Source organism: Mobula hypostoma, chromosome 2 (assembly GCF_963921235.1).
Source record: "Mobula hypostoma chromosome 2, sMobHyp1.1, whole genome shotgun sequence".
NCBI lineage: Eukaryota > Metazoa > Chordata > Chondrichthyes > Myliobatiformes > Myliobatidae > Mobula > Mobula hypostoma.
The window spans coordinates 72,260,248-72,277,871 of NC_086098.1; the positions used below are offsets into that span (position 1 = coordinate 72,260,248).

At 40.8% G+C, this 17,624-nt stretch overlaps 1 protein-coding gene across 6 annotated transcripts in view; it reads right to left on the reverse strand.

Annotated features, from left to right (window-relative positions):
• acp1 (acid phosphatase 1) overlaps nt 1-17,624 on the reverse strand; it is a 45,698-nt gene that overhangs the window by 17,160 nt on the left and 10,914 nt on the right. For 2 of the 6 annotated variants that reach the window (XM_063038574.1, XM_063038547.1), the window contains 2 exons: nt 10,233-10,306; nt 8,395-8,508 (listed from right to left, as the gene is read on the reverse strand). In XM_063038574.1, coding sequence (XP_062894644.1) covers nt 8,395-8,508; nt 10,233-10,306 — 188 coding nt within the window. Of the gene's footprint in view, nt 1-8,220; nt 8,335-8,394; nt 8,509-10,232; nt 10,307-17,624 lie in introns of all 6 variants that reach the window. The other 4 variants (XM_063038544.1, XM_063038564.1, XM_063038554.1 and 1 more) reach the window with 3 other exon arrangements.

Genomic DNA, 17,624 nt, shown 5'->3' on the forward strand with positions numbered 1-17,624 from the left:
CTTTCAGACCTTTCAGTGAACATTGCTGATCTCGACTATGCTTGTCAATCCTCTCAGATACCTCAAAAAATTATGAGATGATCTCCCATAATCAAAACTATGTTGATCTGTTGACCATCCCTTTCAAATGCATATAAACCCTATCGCTCAGAAATCCTTCCAGTAACATTCTCATGACCAGCCTGTGGTTCCCTTTAAACAAAATCATAACATTAGCTGCCCTGCAAATTTTTGGTAATCCAACCCATGCCTAATGAAGATATAAATATCTCTGCCAGTGCCCCAGCAATCCCTTTCCTTGCTTCTCAGAATAGCTTGGAGTACACTGAATCATACCCTGGGGATATATCCAACTCAATGTACTTGACGACCTACAACACTTCCTCATTCATAATGATGCTACAGTAAATTTCAAAGTTCAAAATATACAGTACGTTACCATATACTACATTGGGATTCATTTTCTTGCATGCATTGATGAAAAAATACAACAAAATTTTACGAAAAAACTATATATAAAGCAAAGACTGATAAAACAACTAATATGCAAAATGAAGGCAAACCACACAAATAAAAATACTGCAAACACGAGTTGTCAGGAACAGTTAAAACTGATTCTCTAGGGAGTAGAATCAATTCAGAGTAGTTGTAAATGAAGTTATCCACACCAGTTCAGGAGCCTGATGGTCATAGGGTAATAATTGTCCAGAACCTGTTGGTTTACAAACCAAGGCTTTTGTACCTCCTGCCTATTAATGGTAGTGAGAGGAGGGCATGGACTTCTTCGGCCCAAAGACCATTGATGGATGCTGCTTTCTTGTAGCAGTGTTCCATGTAAATGTATTGTTAACAAAATTAAGTTCGGCACTGGAGCTGTACTTAGCCACAAAATCATAAGGTTAATTGGTATAATTGGATGGTGCAGGCTCATTGAGCCAGAAGGACCTGTAACTGCAAACAACAGGAATTCTGCAGATGCTGGAAATTCAAGCAACACACATCAAAGTTGCTGGTGAACGCAGCAGGCCAGGCAGCATCTGTAGGAAGAGGTGCAGTCGACGTTTCAGGCCGAGACCCTTCGTCAAGACTAACTGAAGGAAGAGTGAGTAAGGGATTTGAGAGTTGGAGGGGGAGGGGGAGATCCAAAATGATAGGAGAAGACAGGAGGGGGAGGGATAGAGTCAAGAGCTGGACAGGTGATAGGCAAAAGGGGATACAAGAGGATCATGGGACAGGAGGTCCGGGAAGAAAGACAAGGGGGCGGGGGACCCAGAGGATGGGCAAGAGGTATATTCAGAGGGACAGAGGGAGAAAAAGGAGAGTGAGAGAAAGAATGTGTGCATAAAAATAAGTAACAGGTGGGGTACGAGGGGGAGGTGGGGCCTTAGTGGAAGTTAGAGAAGTCGATGTTCATGCCACAGGTTGGAGGCTACCCAGACGGAATATAAGGTGTTGTTCCTCCAACCTGAGTGTGGCTTCATCTTTACAGTAGAGGAGGCCGTGGATAGACATGTCAGAATGGGAATGGGATGTGGAATTAAAATGTGTGGCCACCGGGAGATCCTGCTTTCTCTGGCGGACAGAGCGTAGATGTTCAGCAAAGCGGTCTCCCAGTCTGCGTCGGGTCTCGCCAATATATAAAAGGCCACATCGGGAGTACCGGACGCAGTATATCACCCCAGTCGACTCACAGGTGAAGTGTTGCCTCACCTGGAAGGACTGTTTGGGGCCCTGAATGGTGGTAAGGGAGGAAGTGTAAGGGCATGTGTAGCACTTGTTCTGCTTACACGGATAAGTGCCAGGAGGGAGATCAGTGGGGAGGGATGGGGGGGACGAATGGACAAGGGAGTTGCGTAGGGAGCGATCCCTGCGGAATGCAGGGGGGGGGGAGGGAAAGATGTGCTTAATGGTGGGGTCCCGTTGGAGGTGGCGGAAGTTACGGAGAATAATATGTTGGACCCGGAGGCTGGTGGGGTGGTAGGTGAGGACCAAGGGAACCCTATTCCTAGTGGGGTGGTGGGAGGATGGAGTGAGAGCAGATGTACGTGAAATGGGGGAGATGCGTTTAAGAGCAGAGTTGATAGTGGAGGAACGGAAGCCCCTTTCTTTAAAAAAGGAAGACATCTCCCTCGTCCTAGAATGAAAAGCCTCATCCTGAGAGCAGATGCGGTGGAGACGGAGGAATTGCGAGAAGGGGATGGCGTTTTTGCAAGAGACAGGGTGAGAAGGCTACCCAGACGGAATATAAGGCGTTGTTCCTCCAACCTGAGTAGGCTACCCAGACGGAATATAAGGTGTTGTTCCTCCAACCTGAGTAACTGTGCTGTTTCTCAAAGTCAAAATTAAATACATGTCATCTAGTACTTGACATTTCTAATCCTGGAAAGAGTTTTTTTTATTTTTCTAACCTGTCTATGCATCTCATAACCTTATAAACTTTCTATCAGGTCTCCCCTCAGCATCTGACACAGCAGAGAAAGGAAAATAAGTTCACCCAACATCTCCTTTGAGCTCATACACTCTAATCCATGCAGCATCTCTGTAATAAGCACAAGAGAATCTGTACGTGCTGGAAATCTAGAGTAACAGACACAAAATTTTGGAGAAACTCAACAGGTCATGCAGCATCTATGGAAAGGAATAAGAAGTCAATGTCTTGAGACAAAACTTAAAAGACCCAATGAAAGGTCTCTGCCTGAAACATCAATGTTTATTCCTCCCCACTGAGGCTGCCTGACCTAACGAGTCCTCCAGTATTTAGTGTGTGTTACTCAGCATCCTTGGAAACATCTTCTGCACCCTTTACAAAGCTTCCCATAATGAGGTGACCAGAAATGCTCAAAATATTTCTAAATGCACACTAACTAAAGTTATATACATCTACAACATAATTTCCTGACTGTTATACTTAAAGTACCAACCAATGATCTGTTTAGATGGCATGAAAACAAAGATTGTCATTGCATCTCAGTAATAATAAAGCAAATACCAAAATAATTCAGTAATGATAACCATCAGGCTTTCACTACAATCTGATGTTGAAATACCGGTACATATAGAATCAAACTGGTGCAAGATTGGAGATATCATTCATTCCAACAAGAGTGCTCAGCCTGTGGATGCATACTATTTTTGCGTACAATGACATCACTTTAATATTAAAAAGGTTCTGTCCATTTAAATTAATTATTAAAATAATACTGCTGTAAACTTTAATAGTTTAGGTGTCTTTAAATATCATAGATATTCCATACATTTTAACATCCTTAACAGATTTGACAAGGGTTCACTGTTTTGTTTTCAGGCAGAACCTAAGTGGACGTATGACCCACTTGCGATCAAATCCTTGTTGCCCAACTCAAAGATCAATGAGATGGGTCCCCCATGTCCTTACAGTAGCATGGTCAGCAGGCGGAGCACAGGAAAATCTGGTCCACTGCTTTACCAACAGTTAATTACATGCCACTGACCAAAAGAAATAGGATCCAGGTTCATGGAGATTTGTGCCTATTGTGCCCTTTGTTAATTTCAGTACAATATTTGCAAAGTGAATGCTGTCAAATGCAATGCATAACCTGGAGCAGAAATTACTTAACCATCCCCTAACCTTTTATTTCAAATTTTTTATTTCACTAACACTTTTATTTCAAATCTCAGAGGAAATTCATTACCTTAGACTGCAGTCAGTTTTAAATAAATAAACAAGTCAATGGGCAAGACCGCCTGACCCATAAGTATCTGCTCATATTTCAAGTCGAAAGGATAGTAACTTGGCGAAAGCATACACCAATTGCTGAACCGGTGCCTTCCAGTTTACCCAGGATGTTACTCCGTCCTAATAAAATCCCCTGACCCATAAGTTGGCAGATGTCTGCTACTACCAGCAACATTGTCACTGCCAGTTGGCAACAGTAGAAGCAAATTGGAGCTAAACTTTAGGTGCGCTAGATTTTAAGATTGTATATTACATAAACCATCAGATTCAAAATCAGGTTTATAACAAGACCATAAGACCACAAGACATATGAGCAGAATTAGGCCATTTGGCCCATCGAGTCTGCTCTGCCGTTTCATCATGGCTGACCCAATTTTCCTCTCAGCCCCAATCTCCAGTCTCGTCTCCCCCATATCCCTTCATGCACTGACCAGTTTCAAGTTCCTGGCTGTCAACATCTCAGAGGATCTATCCTTGGCCCAACATATTGATGCAGTCACGAAGGAGTCATGGCAACGGGCCTTATCAAACATCGTTAGTAGCTTGAGGATATTTTGTATGTTATCAAAGACTCTAGCAAACGTCTACAGATGTACTGTGAAGAACATTCAGAGTGGTTGTATCACCATCTGGTATGGAGGCTCCAATGCACAGGATTGAAAAACAGGGTTGTAGAGACAGGCAGCTTCATCATGAGCACGAGCTTCTATTAAAAAGGCAGCATCCATCCATTTGGGACTCTCACTATCCAGGACATGCCCTTTTCTCATCAGAGGGGGATACAGGACACTACGGATGCACACTCTATGTTTTAGGACAGCTTCTTTCCCTTCAGCATAAGATTTCTGAATAGTCCATGAATCTATGAACATGTTCGCTATTTTTCTCTCTTATAGCGCCACTTATATAACCATATAACAATTACAGCACAGAAACAGGCCATCTTGGTCCTTTTAGTCCGTGCTGAACGCTTACTCTCACCTAGTCCCATCTACCTGCACTCAGCCCATAACCCTCCATCCCTTTCCTGTCCATACACCTATCCAATTTTTTGTTAAATGACAAAATCGAACTTGCCTCTACCACTCTACTGGAAGCTCTTTCCATGCAGCTACCGCTCTCTGAGTAAAGAAGTTCCCCCTCGTGTTACCCCTAAACTTTTGCCCCTTAACTCTCAACTCATGTCCTCTTTGAATCTCCCTTACTCTCAATGGAAAAAACCTATCCATGTCAACTCCATCTATCCCCCCTCATAATTTTAAAATCTCTATCAAGTCCCCGCTCAACCGTCTACGCTCCAAAGAATAAAGACCTAACTTCAATCTTTCTCTGAAACTTAGGTGCTGAAACCCCAGTAACATTCCAGTAAATCTCCTCTGTACTCTCTCTATATGTTGACATCTTTCCTATAATACGGTGACCAGAACTGTACACAATACTCCAAATTTAGCCCTGTACAATTTTAACATTACATCCCAACTCCTATACTCAATGCTCTGATTTATAAAGGCCAGCATACCAAAAGCTTTCACCACCCTATCCACATGAGATTCCACCTTCAGGGAACTATGCACCATTATTTCTAGATCAGTTCATTCTACTGCATTCCTCAATGCCCTACCATTTACCATGTATGTCCTATTTTGATTAGTCCTACCAAAATGTGGCAGATTTGGCAGATGGAATATAGTGTCATGCACTTTAGTAGAAGGAACAAAAACTTAGATTATTTTCTAAAAGGGCAGAAAATTAAAAAACTGAGATGCAAAATAAAAACTTGGAGACCTCGTGCAAACCTTGTCAGGCACTATTCCAAAAGTGCCACGTGAACTGTTTGGTGACAGCAGGTGTCAGTAGAGGCCTGCCCAAGTCATGCATAAATTTTGTATGTCATGGTAACCCGTGTATGAGGGCATGTAAGGAAAGGTTGAAAAAAAAACACTAGGTTTATTTTCTTTTGGAGTAGTGAAGGCTGAGGGGAAATCTGATAGAAGTTTATAAAATTATGAGAAGTTTATATGTTTTGCTGGTATTTCCCACCAATCCCCTCCATCAGGTCAAACTGTCTAATACTAGAGGTGAAAAGTTCAAAAGGAGATGTTGCGGGTACCTGGAATGAGGTGCCAGGGGAAGGCGGATATGATAGAGGCATTTCAGAGGCTTTTGGACTGGAACATGAATATGAAGAGAATGAAAAGATATAAACCATGCTCAGGCAGAAGGGATGAGTTGTCATTAGCTTAATTAGTTTGGCACAGCATTATGGGCCAAAGTGCCTGTTCTTGTGCTGCATAATTCTACGTTCTAATTCCTACTTTTTCAAGAAATGAATAAAATTACAGCAGGTAAATCCTTAAATTTCTTGGTTGTGTATTAATTTCTATTGCCTGGAGATTCATCTCTAGAGAACCATGTTAAACAATTGCAGCTGTACATTTTCTCAGCTTATAAAATTCTATTTTATTGCAGACCCAAATTTTACTGGCGTAGAACTTAGTCTCTGTAAGTGACTGCCAACATTGGGAGCATTTGGGAATATCAGTTTATCCATTTAACTTATCAGAAAGAGTTGGGAGAAAAATGTAAGTGTTTAATATAAATTGAAAACTATTAAAGATCTACCCATTTCCAATTTTTACAAACATGGGTATACAGTAAATAAGATAAATCTTATTTATCCTGAAGGAAATTATTGTTGCAAAGATGCTCAGTCAGAAATATATACATTGAAATACAAAATGTAAGCATTGAAGTATGAAAAAGAAAACAAAATGTGTATTAAGAAGTAATAGTGCAAAATACAGATGTGCGATGAAACCATATGCTTATATACTTAAGGAGGAGAAGTTGTTAAGTCTTATAGCCACAGGGAGAAAGGATCTCCTGTGGCATTCAGTGATGCACCTCAGTGGAATCAGTCTGTTACTAAAGATGCTCTTCCGTTTGTCCAGGACGTCATGGAGGGGGTGAGAGGGATAGTCCATAATGTTCCACAGCTTCTGCAGCATCCTCCTCTCAGACACAACCACCAGGGAATTTACTTCCACCCCCAGAACAGAACCAGCCTTCCTTATAAGTTTCTCGATCTTCTTGGGTTCAGCTGCTCTCACCCGGCTACCCCAGTAGACTACAGCGTAGAACAGAATGCTAGCCACCACTGAGTCATAGGACATCTGCAGCATAATACTGCAGACACTGAATGACTAGAGTCTCCTCAGGGAAGTACAGTCATCTCTGTCCCTTCTTGTACAGAGCCCTTGAATTTTTAGTCCTTCTCCAACTCCCAGAAATATTAGGATCAACTACATCACCATTAGCTTTTTTCCCAATTCTGTATAAGTGTTCATGAAGCAGAAAGGTTAGATTAGTTTTATTTGTCACATGTACATTGAAATATCAGAACATACAGTGAAATACACCATTTGCATCAATGGCAAACTATTGATTTAAAAAACCTTGTGCTCAATAATAGAAATATTCTGCAACAGTTCTAACACGAAGGTCTGTTTCCATTATTAAAAATTTACCTTCATTTACCAAAATAATTTGTATTGGCATCCTTTGTCTTGTTGCAAGATTCCCCCCCAAAAACCTCATTGTTAGCATATATTTGTGATTCACATTAACTGCTTTAAGATTGGAAAACTTCTGAAATGTCTGCTTTGCTACCGCTGCTACTGTGTGGTAACCGGAATCTCTGGAGCTGAAGGCCTTGAAATCCTCGGCTTTGCGTGTTTCAGCGGCCGGGGAGAGGTCGAAGGTGCTCGGCAGAGGATGGCACTCGGGAGGCTGTATTGGAGAGGCTGCTCAGAAGCTTCGGATGGACTCAGTGTCTGCTGTGGTCGGCTGCTTCCAAGGTATCGGCAAGTTGACAGTGCCTGGAGGTTTATGGCAGGGAGTTTCTCCCTTTTGCCGCCGCTATCGGGGACTCTGGAGTCGATCGACTCGGGGCCTTGAGACTTTTTTTTTTACTGTGCCTATGGACTGTTCTTCATCAAATTATGGTATTGCTTTGCACTGCTGTAACTATATGTTATAATTATGTGGTTTTGTCAGTGTTAGTCTTTGGTCTGTCTTGTTTTCTGTGTTATCACACCGGAGCAACTTTGTATCATTTCTTAATGCATGTATGCATTTCTAAATGACAATAAAAGAGGACCGAGTGTTCTCATAATCTAAAAAATGGAAAGATTGCTGCTGCATCACTGAGAAGTGTAAATGTTATATAGTCACCTTTTAATTTATTTAAATCTTAAGAAAAGCACACATCATTTACAATCATATACAGTGTATTCAAGAGTAAACTACAGAACCGATATATTACTCAGCTGACACAATACATATTAACCAGCATTACACATGCACATTCTTTGTTTTATGTCAGCACATTTAAAATTTACCAAAGGCTTAGTGGTATTAAATAGCCGAGGTTACAATTTACATTATTTGATACAGAACACATACTTGAAAACAAAAATTAAGTTGAAATAGGCTGGTTGGTCTACCTGTCTTGCCTTATGTGTTGTCTCAATGCCATGCTGTCTTAAAGAGTTTAGAGCCCTTGAATCTGGGGACTTCCCAACATTGATGTCAATTACACCAGCACTGTCTATCATCCACTGCAATAAGAAAAAAAATTGATAGCCCACAACAAAACAAATAAAACTAGTATACAGTACCTGCCTGGCAACGTGATTCGTGGTAACGTCATGCTTCAGCAGACACCTTTGGCTTCGTGGGTCAACCGGATTCCCTATTTCATACGCTGAGGTTGCAGCACTGTCTATTTTCCACTGGAAGAAACACAAGTGCCATGCTGTTTTTTCTCCCCCATGCAGTCAGTAAAAAATTATTATATTAAAGCCACACTGTTAAGATCATAAATCGGTACTAACTTCCACTTTTCTAAATTGAAACTTCAATATACTCTTGTGGTGAAGTATCACTGATCTGCAACGTTACCTTCCTGTGTCTCTTCACAGATGCTGTTTCACATGCTGAGGATTTCCAGCATGTTACAGCTTTAGTTCAAGTATTTATCTGCAACTTAAATGTTTGGAATTTGTTTCCATTCAAAAGCAACAGTACTGAGTTTCCTCTATTTGTAGAGAATTTCTCTTACTGTGGACTCATGAACACTCAGGTCTTTAGAAATGCTTTTGTAGCCTTTTCCAGCTTCATGCATCTCTACAATTATTCTTCGAAGGTCCTCTGAAAGTTGTTTTGATTGAGGCATGGGGCACATAAACAGATCTTTCTTGAGAAGAGCAGGCTCCGCCAGTAACCTGGCTTTGTGTGTCTTTTTTTATAGGGCAGGGCACCTCTACAACCCACACCTCCAGTCTCATCTCATTGATTGGAACACCTGATTTCAAATAGCTTTTGTAGAAGGCATACTACAGAGGTTCACATACTTTGTCCAACACATACATATAATATTGGATCATTTTCTCAATAAATAAATGAGCAGTATAATGTTTTTTTCATGTTATTTATTTAATTGGGTTCTCTATCTAGTTTTAGGACTTGCGTGAAGATCTGATCACATTTATGCACAAATAGAGAACATTCTACAGTGTTTACAAACTTTCGAGCACCACTGTATATATACCTCCACTCTATAAAGTAGCAACAGAAAAGTTTCATATGGTGATTAAAAGAATAAAGTTCTTATGTTTATTTCTAAAGTAATATAAAGGGCCAGATAATGTAAATTTATGCACATCCTTGCATGAGAGAACATAGTGCAGTGTTTCAAGCTTCAAAATAACGATAGAATATTAAAGCACTAAGTCAAGAGGAAAAGATTTACATGGACCTTATTTAGATTGGGATAATGCAACTCTGATGAAGGAATAAACAGGTTATAAAATAATGTACCCAAGCTAAATTGAATTTTGATAATCTGTTCACATGAGCAAATGCAGATAAAGTGGGTATAAACTTAATTTACCAAAATTTAATTTACCAAGAATTTTTGTTTTTACTTAAGGATGACGAGGAAATAAAACTCATACACCACTATGGAATGTCTAAAGCAAATGGCATAGACCAATTTACAAGGAAGCATAATGCACTCATGAAAATGAACTAGAAAGTAGAACATATTTGAAAGTAACGAGAGTGAAGGGGGGGTGATCTGCTAAACTTGGGTTAAATATCAATGCTAAGGATTCTTTGCAAGAATTATTGCAAAATAATAAATAACTGCTGAATTAAGATCTGTTATACATGTATCAATTTTTCATCACATTCTCATCAGAATTAGAATGAAGGTTATCTGAAAACTTTAATATTTTATTTCAAAAGAACAAACGGAACTGGAAACATTGCAAGTACCCATTCGTTATTGATCGAATTATTGCAGTTTCAGCAAAACTGTGACAGTACAGAAATTATATAACACAATTAGTGGCAGAGATAATTTAGTTAGTTGGCTTAGCTTTGTGGGGTGACTGGTTTAGAGATTAAATGGGTTAGTGAATAATATTGATGACAAAGAAATGGAATAACTTACTTTATTTATTACTCCCTGGTCTGTTGCCAGCTTCCTGAAGATAGCTTCAGCAATTGGAGATCGACAAATATTGCCTTAAAAAATTAAAATTATAAAATTAAGCAACATTTTTTGCTCATTTTATTAGTTACTGCAGCTCCACATTAAGTACAATGAACTCCTGTCCTTAAAAAATACCAAAATAGAAAATGATCCATGTTAAAATTCAACTCTATCAGCCCTTGTAAATAAGCTATTAAGTAGAAACAAAATATCTCAATAAAAGCTTAAATATTCACATTTTTATTTCTTTTAAGGCAAGTAGTGCAAACCAGTAAAGGCTGATCCCAAGATAAGAACACTTAACTAATGAACAAACCCTGCACATGAATGAACTCCTCCATTATTAAATCCAAAAGTCTAATGTGTACATGTATTCATTCCTATGGATGGCCAAGTTAGTTGCTCCTCCCTCTACACTTTCCGTAATTGTTCTTTCTCCTGTGTCTTGTGCTTTTGATACCATTTGTTACAACACTGTGTAGGTTACCATATTGGCAAATTTTTGTGTACATTTCCACTTATGGACACAATTGATTTAATTCAACCCCTCCTAAGATGACCAAGATCATAAGACACAGGAGAAGAATTAGGTCATTCAGCCATTGGGACCGCTCCATCATAGCAAATTTATTATCCCTCTCAACTCCATTCTCCTGCCTTCTCCCTGTAACCTTTGACACTCTTGCCTATTAACTATCAAACTATCAACTTCTGCTTTAAGATTCACAATCACTTGACCTCCACAGCTATTCATGACAATGGAATTCCACAGATTCATCACCTTCTAGCAGAAGCAAGTCCTCCGCATCTCTATTTTAGCAGGCTAGTCCTAAATTCCTCTGAAAACATCCTCTCTATGTCCACTCTATCTGTGCCTTTCAATATTTGATAGGTTTTAATGAGGTCCCCACTCACTCTTCTAAACTCCAGTGAGTACAGAAACAAAGCGATCAAAAACTCCTGATACATTAAACCTTTCATTCCCACAATCATTCTCATAAGCCTCCTCTGGACCCTCTCAAAAGACAGCCCACCCTTTCATAGGTAATGTGCCCAAAATTATTCACAATACTCCAAACACAAAATGCTGGAAAAACTCAGCAGGTCAAGCAGCATCTATGGAAAAAGTACAATCGTCATTTCGGGCCAAAATTCTTCGGCAGGACCGGAAAAAAGAAGCTGAGGAGTAGACTTAAAATGTGGGGAGGTGGAAAGAAGGGGAGAAAGAACCACTAGGTGACAGGTGAAACCTGGAGGGGGAAGGATGAAGCAAAGGGCTGGGAAGTTGATAGGTGAGAGACAGAAGGCCATGGAAGAAAGAAAAAAGGAGAAGCACCACCAGAGGGAGACAATGCGTGGTGAGAGAGGAAAAAGGGGGATGGGAAATGAAGAAGCGGGGGTTTGGGGGGCATTACTGGAAGTTTGAGAAATCAATGTTCATGCCATCAGGTTGGAGGCTACCCAAACGGAACATAAAGGTATTGTTCCTCCAACGTAAGTGTGGCCTCATCACGACAATGGAGGAGGCCATGGATAGACATATCGGAATGGGAATGGTGAATGGAATTAAAATGGGTGACCCCTGGGAGATCACGCTTGTACTGGCAGATGGAGCGTAGATACTCGGCGAAGTGGTCTCCCAATCTGCGTTGGATTTCACCGATGTACAGGAGGCCACACCAGGAGCACCGAACACAGTAAATGACCCCAACAGACTCATAGGTGAAGTGTCGCCTCACCTGGAAGGACTGTTCAGGATTGCCGAGCATCTACGTTCCTTCCGCCAGAACAAGCAGGATTTCCTATTTTAATTCCACTTCCCATTCCCACATGTCCACCATCAGGTCCGGTTACTGATATGAATAATGCAAATTTAAGACTTCAGAAGAGAATGGATCTTGTGGTTCATCCAAGGTCTCTGGTTATGTCTATGTTGGTAGATACATACTCAGCTATGCTGGCAGTTTAATCTTTGAAAATGGACTTGTCTACCAACTCATTGTAGTCAAGTGGAATCTCACGTTTCTTCAGATCAACACCGTATGACTTTCTGTGCTGGATTCTCTTGTTTCAGCTTCTGTTTGTATTCAGGCAGTAGAAGCATAGCCTCGTGGTCTGGTTGACCGAAGTGTGGATATGTTTGACCATCTACACTATCTATGCCTCTCATAATTTTAATACTTTTATCTGGACACCTCTCAGTCACCAGAGATAGTTAAATCCAGCCTAAATAATCTCTCTACATAATTGAAGTCTTCCAATCTAAGTAACAAGCCACAGAATTTCTTCTGCCTTCTCTCAAATGCAACCACACTATTCCTATAGCCTGGCAATGAAAACTACAAAATGTAATCTAATTAGTGCTTTGTAAAGCTGCAAGATACCATCCCAAAGTTTATATTCTATACTCTGACCTATGAAGGCAAGCATGCCATATGTTTATGCACCCTATCTTACCCCCTTCAGGGAATGATGGACCTTAATCCTTCGGTTTCTCTGCTTAACAACATTCCTTAATTCCAAGCTATATGACTTTACAAAATGCATCACCTCACACTTGTCGAGATTAAATTCCAACAAATTTGTCAGACAAGATTTCCCCTTAAGGAAACCATGCTGACTTCAGCCTGCTTTATCACGTGTAACCCTCAGGTTCGGCCGGCGGCGTTAGTCTAGGGAAGACCGTCTCTGGCCCTGTCAAAAGTGTGAAATCTGAGGTGCAAAACCTCTAGTGTGGATGCTGTGTGGTCTGTTCCCCCGTTACAAATCAGTACCATGAAATAACAGAAAGTACACCATATGCAGTTAAACCATTCAGCTCTTTAATTCTTAATTTGACTAAAGAAAAACAAAAAGGGCCTATTTTAATATAACAGTCTAATGTGCATGTTAGAGCACATGGTTTCCCTTCTGTTGGTCCTCCATCAATTTCCCCAGGCTTCGTCGACTCCCAGCCCCACTCCAAGTCTACTCTGTCCTGCTGTTTACGTCCTCTCCTTTTTGCCATCTTCTCTCTTCACCTCCCACCGAACAAAAGACCCAGATCACCTCGTTCTCAGGCATACAAGGAAAAAACAACGTTCCCTTCATTGGACGGTGCACATTCCAAAGCCTCCGTTATCTCTAGCCATAACCCAAACACTGCTTCTTCAAAAAAATCATTACATTAGCAGTGAAACCTTTCCCAGGGCATTACACAAGTGCCTCTAAAAATCCAAAAACGTCATTCTTCATAATGCACTCCAACATCTTCCCAACCATTAAAGTCAGGATAACAGGCCCATCATTTCCTGCCCTTTGTCCCACTCCGTTCTTAAGAAGTGGAGTGGAAGTTGCAATTTTAGTCCTCTGGTCCCAATGGAGAATCAAGTGATACTTGAAAGATTACTAATGCTTCCACAAACTCTTCAGCTACCTTTTTCAGAACCCTGGTGTGTAGTCCATCTGGTCCAGGAGGGTTACCAACCTTCAGACCTTTCAACTTCATCTCTTTAGTAATGGCAACTACACTCACTTCTGACCTCAGCCGCTCTTGAATTTCTGGTACATTCCTGGTTTCTTGACAGTATATAATTACGTAAAAAGCTTATTCGCTTCAACCGCCATTTCTTTGTCCCCCATTACTATCCCTCCAGCATCATTTTCCATCAGTCCAATGTCCACTCTCACCTCTCAGTTTACAATGTTAGCTAGCTTACAATTTTGTATGTCCTTGCTTTTGCTTTTATGCTGTCTTTGATTTCCTTTATCAGCTGCAGTTGCCTCATCCTCCCTTTAGAATATTACTTTTTCTTTGGGATGAATCTATCATGCACTTTCCAAATTGCTCGAAGAAACTCCAGCCATTGTTGTCGTGCCATCATCTCTGCTAGTGTCCCTTTTCAATCAACTTTGACTAGTCCGTCCCTCATGTCCCTTGTAGTTCCCGTTACTTCACTGTAATACTGATGCATCTGACTTTATCTTTTCCCTTTCAAACTGATGAATTCTATCTCTGTCTCCTAAGAATTGCTTTACCTTAAGCTCTCAAATCAGATTCAGTTCATTACACAACACCCAATCCAGAATTGCTTTTTCCCTAGTGGACTCAACCACAATCTACTCTAAAGATCCATCTTGTAGGAATTCTACAAACTCCTTTTCTTGGGATACAGCACCAACCTGATTTTACCAATCTACTGTATATTGAAATCCACCATAACTATTGTAACATCCTCTGTTGTAATTTGTACCCCATATCCTGGCTACTGTTCAGAGGCCTGTAAAATACTCCCATTGCAGCCTTTTTACCCTTGCAGTTTCTTAACTCTACCCACTATGATTCTACATCTTCCAATCATATATTATCTCACTCTAAGGATTTGATTTCATTTTTTACCCATACAGCCTATCCCTTCGCTACAATGTACACTCTTTGATGTTAAGCTCCCAATTGTAATATTCTTTCAGCCATGACTCAGTGATGACAAAGTTATACCTGCCAATTTCTAACAGTGCTACAAGATCATCTACCTTATTTCACATACTGCATGCATTCAAATATAACACCTTTGTCCTGCATTCATCACACTTTTCAATTTTGTCCTCATGTTACCAGAAGTTAAATTCTTATCCCTTTATATTTTTTTTATATTCCGGACACTTCTATAACCTCTTCTGCACTCTCCTTCCCTTCAACTTTACACTTCAACAGTTTAGAAAAGGAAATGTTGAACAAATTATTTAGTTTGAAGACACACCTCAACCCATCCCAATGATTGCAATTTTGTCCTGTCAACTGCCTTTCGTTCCTCACAGTCTTACTACACGTTGCATCTAGTTGTACACCAACTGACTCGTCCACAGCCCTATCACTCCATTTCTTATTTAATGAGTTTAAACTCTCCCCAACAGCTCTAACAAAACTGCTGAAAAGGATATTGGTCCTCCACGATTCAGGTGCAACCGATCCGATTTGCATGAGTTATAGCTTTCCCAAAAGAGATCCCAAAGATTCAGAAACCTGAAACTCTAACCCCTCCACAAATTCCTCAGCCACACATTTATCTGCCAAATCATTCCACACTGGCATGTGATACAGGCAGCAATCCAGGGGTTACTATCTTTCAAGATCCTGCTTTTCAGCTTTCTACCAAGTCTCAATATTCTCTCTTGAGGACCTCATTCCTTTTCCTACCCATGTCATCTGTACATATTGGTACCAACGACTTCCGGCTGTTCACCCTTCCTCTTTAGACTGCTGTGGACTCAATCCGAGACATCCCTGACCCTGGGACCAGGTAGGCAACATACCATCCAGGTGCCTCTTAGATGTCTGTAGAAAATCCTGTTTTCTCTTCTAACAATGGAATCCCCTAACACTAGCTCATTCCTCTTCTCCCCCCTTCCCTCTTGAGGCACAGGGCCAGACTCAGTGCCAGTGAGCTGGTACCTGAAGCTTTCCCCTGGTATATTGATTCTCCACACTCCTCCCAAAAAAGAATCCAAAGTGATAAACCTGTTATTGCAGGGATGACCACTGGGTCATCTATCTGCACTATCTGCCTGTTCCCTTTCCCTTGTCGACAGTCACCCAGCTACTTGCCTCCTGCAACTTAGGGCCACTAGTTGCCTGTAGCTCCTGTCTATCATTTCTCAATGTCTTGTATGAGCTGACAGTCATCCAGCTGCAGCACCAGTTTCCTAACACAGTTTGTAAGGAGGGTCTCCCAGAGTTCCTGCATCTCACACTGAAGAAAACACCACTGACCCTGTACCCATTCTCACTGCATTAACTGTGCACCAACAGACAAAGAAACAAACAAACAAACCAGAAACTTACATTAGCCTTCGCCTCCTGTGCCTAAGCTTCTCGTGCCCAAGCCTGAAATTAAGCATTCTAACACTGGTCCACTCCTGCAATGGCTGCTCCACTTACACCTAACTTATTAGCTAAGTGCCGGATATATTGCAGTGACTAAAGCCTGCTGAAAAGTACCCCAAGCTCTAAATCTTGGTAGTTCATTCACATAATACCCAAATCTCTCGACTTCTCCAACTCCTCGTCTCCTTGTATTAAGAAATATTTTATTTCGTCTTCTTTGATCTAAAGTGTTTCTTAATGTGCTAGATTCACCTTCTTTGAGAACAGTAAATACAAGCTCTCAGTTAACCTACTACTAACTGCACAATACAAAAACAAAAGCACTTTAATTGTGGATGTTACAAAAAAAATGACCAAGCTACATACAGTCAATAACAAACCATCTGTGTTCAGTAGTGACAGCAGCACAGACTTCCTAAATTATGTGTACAATTTCCTACAGGAAATTCCTCCCTAAATATATTCCAACTGTTCAAAAGGGAAGGCCTAATACTGCCAGCATCACATTGGCAGCTGTAACACAGATCTCAAAGCTACTTAAAATAAAACTTTGGCAGGCCCCAAGCATACCTCCCTGGATAAGCTGCCTCAAAGAATATTGAATATCGCTGCCATTTATACAAAAGTTACAATAAAACAAAAACTATTCTTAATCATTTCTAAACACAAATTATTCTGTTAGGAGCATGATTAAAACTCTGATTCACTATTTTCTAAAACTACAAGAATGCAATGATTAATAAACTAAATTGCTCAAATACCTCAAGATTCCTTCTACCCCAACCCCAAACTGGACAAACCTGTACAGTTGGAAAATTGTGACTGTATGGTCAGATTTTGCTCTAACTTTAGCTACAAGTCTGCAGCTGATACCACTATCATAATGCACAATATCTTGAAAAATGTTGAATTGGGACTACACCCTATCCTCGTTCTACGCATCTTCAGACTATGCGGATTCACAGTTATGCAAGGAACCCATTTCTACCAACGTATCGTTATATGCGTCCAAAATTCACAGTTATGCGAGGAGCACTGCCTTCCCGCCAATACAAGTCACTTACGCACGCCTCACGGTCTCACTGTTGGGACGAGAAGCACCGCTTTCCCGCCAATACAAGTCAGGTGTGCGTGCCTCACAATTTCACTCCCGCCACTCTCGCATTGGTTTTGGCAAGGTGTGGATGCGCGATCTTAAACTTTTGTTGGTTTTACCTACAGTGCAGTGATGTTGCGCTTGAAATATTTAACAATGCATCCTAAGTGCCCGATGTCACGTCTTGGGCCGTCAGCCGAGCGGCAGAGAACCACTTTAATACTTGAAAAAAAGTTGGAAATTATAAACAGCATGGCATCAGCTAAAGGTAACACAGCTCTGGGACGCTACTGCCAGGAATAGAATCTTGCCTTTAAAGTTCTTTTGTTGCTTGACAATGCGCCAGCCCATCCTAAACATTTGGACAGCATTCATCCTAACGTAACAGTGC